General features: G+C 25.1%; 1 protein-coding gene across 1 annotated transcript; it reads left to right on the forward strand.

Moving 5' to 3' along the window:
* The first annotated feature begins 658 nt into the window (after nt 1-658).
* Nucleotides 659-4,465, forward strand: LOC100160788 (upstream stimulatory factor 2). The gene is made up of 6 exons (XM_001947409.3): nt 659-887; nt 1,013-1,236; nt 1,304-1,425; nt 1,621-1,755; nt 3,385-3,563; nt 4,301-4,465. Exons 1-6 carry the CDS (start codon nt 847-849, stop codon nt 4,329-4,331), a joined length of 732 nt encoding a protein of 243 aa, XP_001947444.2. The 5' UTR covers nt 659-846; the 3' UTR covers nt 4,332-4,465.
* Nucleotides 4,466-10,698: the final 6,233 nt, after the last annotated feature.

Raw genomic sequence — 10,698 nt, forward strand, 5'->3', positions numbered from 1 at the left:
GGTAGTATAATACCCACTCATTATAGGTATGGCTCAAGCCTCAAGGAGTGGTGGTCTGGACCCGGGGACCCCACCCACTGGTCGCAGTCAGTGGCGTAGCGAATCATGTTTTTCAGAAGCAATTGCTTCTGGTTTCTGGGGGGGGTGGTGGTGGGTCATAACCTCATAAAACCCACATGCACGGTCAGTCTTTAAACTTGATTTTGGGTGCTACCCCACCCCCCTATTTGAGCATATGACTATTGTATACATCAGGTGGGGTAGGTCATAAATAATTTGTTTGCTTCCATATGATTTAAAAAAGTTCGCTACGCCACTGGTCGCAGTGTCTCACTGTCTCACTACTGAGTACTGACTTCTATCAAAATATCAAATACTATATACGACGTCGTATATAGTATTTGCTACTATAGTGTATAATTATTAATAAATTAGTGTGCTATGGTATGCATGTGGAAATGTGGAACAGAGATAATATTATGACGTGTTAAAAATTCAATTTTCAACGTTACATAATATTCATACTTACATTTTCATGACGCAATGGTTTCATGTATAATATTTGTTTTATTCCTCCATGATAAAATTACATGTGGTCTGATTTCATATCAATATTATCAACTTGAAATTAGCAAAATATTTATGTTTTAACTTTTGAAGATTATTTGAAAAGCAATTTATTTTTATCTATATTTATTCTATATTTCTATCCTTATTCACTATTTGGTTATTCTTGATTTCCTTGCGTTTATGGTTTTTAAAATGTATGAATAATTTATAATTTTTAACTTAGGGTTTATAGTAACACTTTAATAGTAGACATAATAGTACACTTTGATTGGAATTATGTCTATGAAAATGTCTGATAATGATTCACTAAATGTTGGGTAAATCATATTTAATATTATATTCAATACTTATTTTAAAATAGCTTGCTTTGGATTTTAAATTACGAACTTGTTAAATAGTATTTGAAAATTAATGTATTATGTAATTTTAATTTGCATTATAGTAATACATATAAAGTGGCGAACAATGGCCAGCTTATTAAACTAGATTCAAATATTCTTGGTGCTCAAACCTTGATCGTAACTGATGATGATGGATCTCTTGAGTCTGTTGATGAACAACCAACTGCTGCTGTCATAGAAAATGGCAACGTAACTGGAATTGTTATGAGCAAAACCAACGACACAAACATTACACAATATGAGCTCAGGCCAAACAATAATGCTAGTAAGCAATCTTTACATTTAGTATTTAGTTTTAATATATATATATATATATATTTAATTATTTGTAGCTCAATTTTTTGTTGTACAACCAATTAATGATTTATTTACAACTACAACAACTGTTAAAAGACCAATTGTACCACTCAATAGTGAAGTGCCCAGAAAACGAGTAGATCGTACTGTCGTGACAGTAAGTATTTTAAAATTAATTCAAAAGCAAGGTTCATATTTTATATATTTAATCATTTGGTAAATATATGAAATAAATATTAACTATTTTTTATTATTACAACATTATTTTAAAGCCTATATATATTATAAACTATAAATTTATACTGTTAATAAATAAATTAAATACTTATAATATGTCTGATTATGTTTAAAGAGGGACGCTAAAAGACGATTGACACATAACGAAGTAGAACGTCGAAGACGTGATAAAATAAACCAATGGATAATGTATATGAGCAAAATCATACCTGATTGTGCTGAAGAAAACAAAACTAATTATGATAACCAGGTAAAATGTTCAGTACTTTTCTAGTTTTTATAATATCTTTTTCAAATAACTTTTTTTTGAGGTATGATAAAACAAAAATTAATAATAATATTAATTACATTTTAATAATAGTTAAATTTTAATTTTTAAGTTACCTATTACGCTTGCATGCATCTTAAATGAGTGGATGTGTCAGTTTAGTTTTCATTTTATGTATAGAGAAGGATGTCTAAATGTTATGAAAAAAATGTCCCTAATTACTCATAGGCATGTTTGTGTACAGTGTCGGCCTGGCACTACAAAGGCATATGGATCAGTTTTTTTCAGGGGCTCCATAATGAAATAAAAAGGCCCCAAAAAATGTCATTGACATTTTGTTGAAAAAACTAATTTTATCAAAATACTTCCATAAATATACTTTAAATTTTTACCAGTATGGATAATATGGATTATAATATAACATGTATATTATAATCATTAATCAACTGTTATATTATAATTTCAACCCAATAATTAACAACACGCGATTACAGTAGTCTGATAGTCATCATACCTGGATATTAAACAGTTGAGAACATTTTTATATGGAAGTATGGCCGATGGATTACGAAAAAAATATTATTTATAAATCATAACATTATATTGTCATAGTATTCAGTAATTTTTTAAACATGTTAACCCCTTTTTTTCATTTTATAATACGTTTATTAAAATTATGATTTTTAGAATTTTTAAGTATTCCAAAAGACCATATTTTTAAATTATTGTTATTTTTTGTACTACTTAAAGAGTATCCTGTGACAATGTAAACTATCATTTTTTGAATAATAACTCCCCCCCCCCTAATTGCAAATTTTTTATCAGGTGATTTTCTTGAATATGTATCTAAATGATGCGGGGAATTTTATGAAAATAATAAGCTATGAAACTATTGAAACATTAGAAACTACAAATTAATAAATAATAATTATTAATTACACTTAAACTAAATTATGAAAACCAGCATTATATTTCCATCAGGATAGAATTTTAACTTTGAAGACAAATCCATAAGCTATAAGCATAATATTATTTGAGTGAACTTTCAAAAGTAAATATCTAATATCCATCATTATTATATATATAGATGTACAGTATTGTGCAATGTACATTATATACATTTTTGTATGTAATATTTACATGATAGCTGAATCCAACAGCGATGCTCTCATGTTCTCGTTCGAACCCATTGATTTTAAGAAGAGTGATGAAACCTAACCTAACCTGCTGTAGCAATTAAACCAAAAATACTTACTCCTTCTTGTTACTTGACAATTGTACTTTTATACCTGGCTTACGCTATTACATTCAAGCATCTGATTATTGATTCGCCAATTAAAAATTTATGAGACCGAAAAAAAAACGGAGTGGTTCCAAACGCATTGCCAGGCCGATACTGGTTGTATATTAATTTATTCATTACCTATTGGTTTAAAAATTATTGCTTTAAGCTATACTGTTATTTGCTAACTTAAATATTTATTGTTAGCCTAATTTTAAATTATAACATTAATTTTCCTTAATAGTTAAAATTGAATTTATTATTATTTTATAATTTAACAGTAGTACTATATTTTATTTTTAAATCAAAATAATTATTATTTATTCTAGAGCAAAGGAGGAATTCTAGCAAAAGCATGCGATTATATTAATGAATTAAAATCAACTAATCAAAGATTGATGGATTGTGTGAAACAAATGGAGGCTGTTAATAGGCATAATGATGAACTAAGAATGGAAAATGAAGAATTGAGAGGAATCGTATCACAACATGGATTGTTGTCTGAAAGGTGATTAATCTTAATATATTAGTAATAATTGTTGGCTTGAAGTTATGTGAACTATTTAAAATTATTAGCAAATGATTATTTAACATAATGTTTGTTGAGGTATGAGTTTGAATACCATTAATACCTAAAATATTGCAGACCACTACCGGTAAATATTCAAATTTCAATAATTGATATTGGTGAATTCTATAAATAAACACCAAATTATCATTGTCCTTAACATAATATGTTATAATATATTATATTATTATAATCTACTTATTATGATAAGAATCGTAAATAACAAAAATCTGAATCTTATTCAAATATTTTACAGTTAAATTTAGTCTGTACAAATAAGACCAGCAAAAGTTATACCTACCATACTAAATATATGACAATGAATGTCAAAATAATAAATAATAAAATGTTATTGGTAAAAATGTTATTGAAAAAATATAATATAGGTTACTATTCAGATTTCAGATTTTTTTGTATTTTTACTTTTAGTTTTTATCATAATAGATTTACTAAGATATACCACTTCTCGTTTGTAAAAACCTGGAGCTACTATAATTATTTGGAGTTAGATCAGACTTTTTTGTATACCTTAGAATTTATCAATATTAATTGATAAAAGCCTGAAATTCGGACATTTTACAAATTACCCGCAGTTGTTAACCATCAGTATTGGCCTAGGTTTATTATATAAATAATTACAATAATTGTATGACTTAATATTATTTTTATGATTTTAGTTTTGTTTCTAGAGATGGTGACTCGTCATGAGAATTATTAGAAGTTGTAAATTATGTTAAGCTGATTTAAACTTCATCTTTTTTACTATATTTAAATTTTTTGTTATACCGAAGAGACCAATGTTCTACTATCTATGTTTAAAATGTTAAATATTTTCAATAATGTTAAAATAAAAAAAAAAGGTTATTTTTAATACTAAATATAATATTGTATTATTAATAGCTGTTTCTTGATATATTATATTCAGTTAGATAAATTTAACTATAAATTTAGATCAAATGCTAAAAACAAAAAATGTTGTAGTTAATAAGTAATTTATTATTAATGATTATTATACTTAGTGACTACCATAACTCGTACTTAACTTCTATTACATATATATTCAATATTTAACTGTAAATTATTATATTAAGTATAAAATATACTATTAAAATTTAAAAGTGTGTCTGTATTGAACTAAATTTTAGATTTCTGTTTGAGTTTAAAAATTCAGCTTGAGTCACTACTGAACTGAACCTAAGTAGAGATAAAGAATTTAAATTAAATTAAATTAATACCTCAAATATTTTTTAACCTTGGAAAAATGAATGAAATTAAAATAGTTATCTAAAAATAAATATTGTATGTTAATTTAACTATTTAATAATATACAATTTATATTTTACTCAAATAAAAATGTACTCAAAATCATACAGAAAAAAAATATTAGAATACATTTAAAGTCTATTAATAGTCAATAAAACTATACAAGGTAATTTTTAACTAAAAATGCTCATTATCTTGTTTTATATTTTTTTACTTAAAAATCAGTATGATAAAAAAATTATTTGCAGCGGTTATAGGAACTTTAAACTTTTTTTTGAGAGTCAATACTCAATTTATAAAACAACATACCTTGTATTGATTTATTGGCTATTTATACACTTTTAATTTTGTTTTATAGTTTAAGTTTTTGGAATCACTTTGTTACAAAATGTACTCTTTATATCATTAAACAATTTCTAAAACGAAGCTATTTTTATTTTTTACTGCATAATGAATGAAAATGTATATTATTTTAAAATAGTCTTCATATTGTCAAATATTAAATTTATGTATAAGGGTTATTGTTTTTTTTTCTAGTGTCAATCATGGCAAGTTTATTGTTTTGTGTTTTTGTTATGTAGTTTCTAATTATGTATAAGAAAAATGTTAAATGGAATTAAATTTGGTTTTTTTGTAAATATTAATTTATGCGTGGTTAAATTATTATTATATTTTCTTGAATATAAATAAGAGTTTACAAAAATAAAATTTGTTAGAATTTAAAACTACCTATTTTAAAAACTATTTTTTTTTATAAGTGCATTAAATTGTATTTTTTTAAGGCATTTTTCTTGTTTTTTTTAGGTTTTTAAATCCACTCCCTACTCAACATCTTGATCGCCAATAGGCCAACTGCTATTTGGGCTTATTTCTACTACCTATTGCTATATTTATAAGTAGTATGGTATTCGGCCAAAATATCCAAATTTTGATTCAAGATTAGTGAGATATTTCGCCCCGGGAGAATAAACCGGTGACCGGCCCACTTATTAATTTTCCAAATATTGAATTATAATTAACATGGTCACATGGCACATGCATTACATACCCATTATTATTTAACTTTATAATTTTTAGATTCTGAACGGATCGATGAATGTATTGGTTTTACAATGATGTGTTTATTTTTTTTTTGTGTGTCAATCATTACCTTTTGGAGCAGTGAAAATGCTTTGATTTTCAGCTCCAGTATCTTGTTCGTTGGGAAAGTGAATTAAGTAGTGCATTGGGGAGGTCAATACATAAAAATTCCCAGTAGTTTTTAAAACAAAAAAAAAATTGAGGAAAAACGGGAATGTTTACGCGAAATCGGTTTTCAATAAAATCAATTTTGGTTTTTGGTGTAACTCTAGAACAAATCACCGTAGATACATTTTCACTGAATATTAGCATTTTCTATACAAAATAACATATTTTTCAAAATATTTAACTTGAATTGTTTCCAATTTTTTTAGTTTTATTTTTTATAATTATTAATACAATGTTATTTGTCGGATCTAAAACCTTGAAAATGTATTAGATACAATGCTCCTGATAAACTGTTACAATAACACTTAAAAAATATAAAGAATACGCAATCATAATTTTTTTTATAAGCATTTAAAGTTCAAATTTTGACAAAATACGTAAAAATCACAAAAATGTACAAATTATTTTTAGTTAGAAATTTACAAAAAAAATTCGTTTTTATTCAATATTATAATTTATAATATTATAATTAAATTAAGATTTGATAGTTGAATACAAGAGTCCTCATAAGTCTGTGTACCTTTATTAAAAATAAAAACGTTTACCGGAAACTTAAATTACATTTTTAAGAGTGTATGAAGTTCAAATTTTTAAATTTCTTTTTACAATATCTAGATATTCACTCGGAATCGCGGAAAAAAGTCTCGATAAAAATTAATGAAAATACCTTTATCAAAATTAAAGTATAACTATGATAAAATTGTATTGAAAAATACGTTAAAGTACATAAAAAAACTTATAATATCATATAAAATGTTAATTACTTACTCAAATAGTTAAATCACATACCTATTAAAATACAATAAAATTTAATTTAATACAAGTGTAAAATAATAAAATGTAATACATTATGCAATAGTCAATAATAATAAATACAATTAGATATACCTAGTACCTATATAATTATAATAATAATGCTATAAAAATGTAATACTATAATTAGGTAGAGTAACCTGGGGTATAATGGCGCACCTAACATTTAACAGTTGTTATGTGGTAGCATACACGTGTTAGAAATATTGTTATATTGTTTTCCTATCATAAATATTATGTAGATTGCAATTTTTCGGTCAAAAGTTGATTTTACCAAAGCAAATACCAAAAATTCCAAATAATTAGAAATTATAACAAATGCGTCTTTTTACCCCAGTATCGGGGTAAAAGTGCGCACCTAATGGGGTAATAGGCTAAATCATTCATAAAAATCTATTTTATTAAAAGATTGTTACCTATTTTATTTTTATCAAATAGTAAGTTATAAATATATATAATATGCATGCATAATATAAAAGTCCCTATAATATAATATATAATTAATACAGTATATTAGTATTAAATACTAAGTCAAAGTAATTTTTTTAAGTATATTACATACCTAATATTATTTAATCATTTGTTAATAAATCATGGATATAATGTACCCATTAGTTCAAATAAATTAATAAATAAATAGATATAATTACATTTTTAGACATTCAATTTAAAGCCAGAAAATTTAAATGTTTATAATAGGAGGTAATCAATAATCATGTAAGAAATACTGCCCACTTTTACACCAAAACCCACTAAGCCATTTTACCCCAATATGATTTTCTGCATAAACAGTATTGTACTATATTCGGTTGTTATCATATTAATATTTTACTATAGTATTGATGTTTAGTCACCTACTTGTACTAAACGAATATATATAAAAGCAACACCTAGCGTGTCTTTATATAGTACAAATTACTACTTCCATACTACTCAAATATTATATCAGATGAATACAATTAATACTTTGCCTTATATTGCCGCCAAAACTTCATCAACTGCTGAAAAAAATATTTTATCGCATTTGGCTTTGATAACATAATCATGATAACGAAAATGTTTGACCAGATAGCAATAATTATTAAATTACTTGTACACAATAGTTAATTTTGCCCCATGCGCTATTAAACCCCAGGTTACTCTACAGCTCTTTCTTATGTTCTGACTCACGGCCGTTAAAAAGGCCTGTTTATAGGTATACATATAACCTATTATTATAGGTACCAAAAAACGTTTGTTTTTATGTAATGTTACTAATCAAAGTTCAAATTATAAGTAGCTATATAGTAATTTCGTATACCTATATTTATTAGTCTACTATATTTTAAAAACCATCCAGAATGAATTCCTATTATCTATAACAAACTAACATTTTTTAAAACTGCCCTTCAATTTAGGTATGATGAATAATTTATAATATGATACTTTTTATATTTGTCTGTACAATTTGATATATACCATATTATTATCATTATACTAAAACTAAATACTAAATTACTAAGTTATAGCAAAAGCCAAAAATATGATCTTCATTAAGGAACTTGAAAATTAAATATAATATACATTATATAGGTATGTAAGCTTCTTTCTATTTTTTATATTATATGATTTTTTGTGTAACTTTAATGTATTTTTCAATACAATTTTAACATATTTATACTTCAATTTTGATATATTATTTTCATTCATTTTTTCGGGACTTTTTTTTCCTAGCGTGAGACTTTTTTTACCGGGACTTTTTTTCCGATTACCATTCACTCGATTTCTCATGTAGCGATTTTCTTATATAGTTGTTATTCAAAATCGAATAACATTAGATACTTGAAATGTACACCACATGTTTATTTCATCATTTTCTATACTTAAAAAAAATTTCAAATCCAATTCGAGTTGTTTACGGACATTTAAAATTTTTTTTTAGTTTTTTCTTTATTGAATTGAAAATTTAATACAAGACTTCTCACACATTGTTACAATATCAACTTAAAAATATAAAAATACATAATAAGCGAGGTTTTTTACAAGTTTTTAAAGTTCAAATTTTGAAATAATTAATCTAATTTAAAATTAAAAAATAATTTTCTTGTTAAAACTTAAAAATGTATAAAATGTTCATATTTTATAGCCAAGGAGTAAGGATTGAAAATGTAAAGCAAGGTTCTACGTAAGTAGTTTGTAGATATAATAAGTTCTGTAACCAAAAATCTACAAAGTATACGTAAACACAGTTTTAGATTCTGAGTGGAGTGATGAATGTATTGATTTTACAATGATGTGTTTTTTTTTATTTTAATGTCGGTCATCACGGCTTGGGGCAGTAAAACTGCCTCAATTTTCTTCAACAGTATCTTGTTCGATGGGAAAGTTGGTGCATTCAGGAGGTCAGATTTTCTATAGTTTTCAACAGCGTCGGGAAAAACAACATAAAGTTTAGGAAAAACGGGGATTTTACGCAAAATCGGTTTTTGACAAAATCTATTTTGGTGTTTGGTGTAACTTTAAAACAAATGAACGTATATACATGAATTTTTCACTGGTTGTTTATATTTAGAATTTTTATATACGATAAAATGTTTTGAACTGTTTAGGGACATTTTCAGTTTCCTATTTTATTAGTTTTTTTTTCTATTAATGTCAATAAAACATTGTTTGTTCAGTAAAAATACTTGAAAATTTAATACAAGGTTCCTACTATATTGTTACATTGACATTTGAAAAATTCTTAGTCACAGTTCTTATTTATAAGCATTTAAAGTTCAAATATAGACAAAATACGGAAAAATCACAAAAATTAGCAAATTATTTTGAGTTGAGAATTCATAAAATTTTTTCTTTTTAAATCTAAGATTTGAAAATGTAATACAAGATTCCTCATTATGTTTGTCTACCTTTATCAGAAAGAAAATGTCTATAAGAAAGTCAAATTACATTTTTATGTGTGTTTGAAATTTAAATTTTTACAACATTGGATATCTACCCGATTTCTCATGTAGCGATTATCTTATTTTGTTGTAATTGAAAAACGAATAACTGTAGTCTGTAGATACATGAAAATTTCACTGAATGTTTATTTTATCAATTCTTATACTTGATAAAATGTTCAAATCTACTTATATACCTATAATATAGGTATAATATATACCTATAATATGGCTATATTAAATATATCTAGGTATATAAAATAACTATTAAATTTCAAATTGATAAATTTTGTCAAAATTTGATCTTTAAATGCTTATAAAAAAATATTGTAACAATATATTAGGAGCCTTTTATTAAATATTTACACTTTTTGGCCCAACAGATATAACTTTATTGATAGGTATTCATAGAAAAAAAAATAGAAAAAAATAGAAATATGAAATTGTCCGTAAACAGATCAAAACGTATCAAAATTTTTGAAAATGTTATCAAGTATAAGAATTGATAAAATAAACATTCAGTGAAATTTTCATGTATCTACAGTTATTCGTTTCTGAATTACAACAAAATAAGATAATCGCTACATGAGAACTCTATGGTAATTTGTTTGAGAGTGGCACCAAAAACTAAAATCGATTTTTTTCTTCAAAAAAAATTGTATAGGTACAGTGTAGGTACCTAAAATAGTATTGAAGTCATAGTTGTTGATCATCCCGGATTTTTAGGAGTATTTAATATTTTTATATTAATATATTTTGGGGGGGTTATTTTATTTATTTTTATGGTAATAACTCGCATATTATATAACTTGCAACCAAAAGCAACCATT

The sequence above is a fragment of the Acyrthosiphon pisum genome, chromosome A3, assembly GCF_005508785.2.
Source record: "Acyrthosiphon pisum isolate AL4f chromosome A3, pea_aphid_22Mar2018_4r6ur, whole genome shotgun sequence".
NCBI classification, from domain to species: Eukaryota; Metazoa; Arthropoda; class Insecta; order Hemiptera; family Aphididae; genus Acyrthosiphon; species Acyrthosiphon pisum.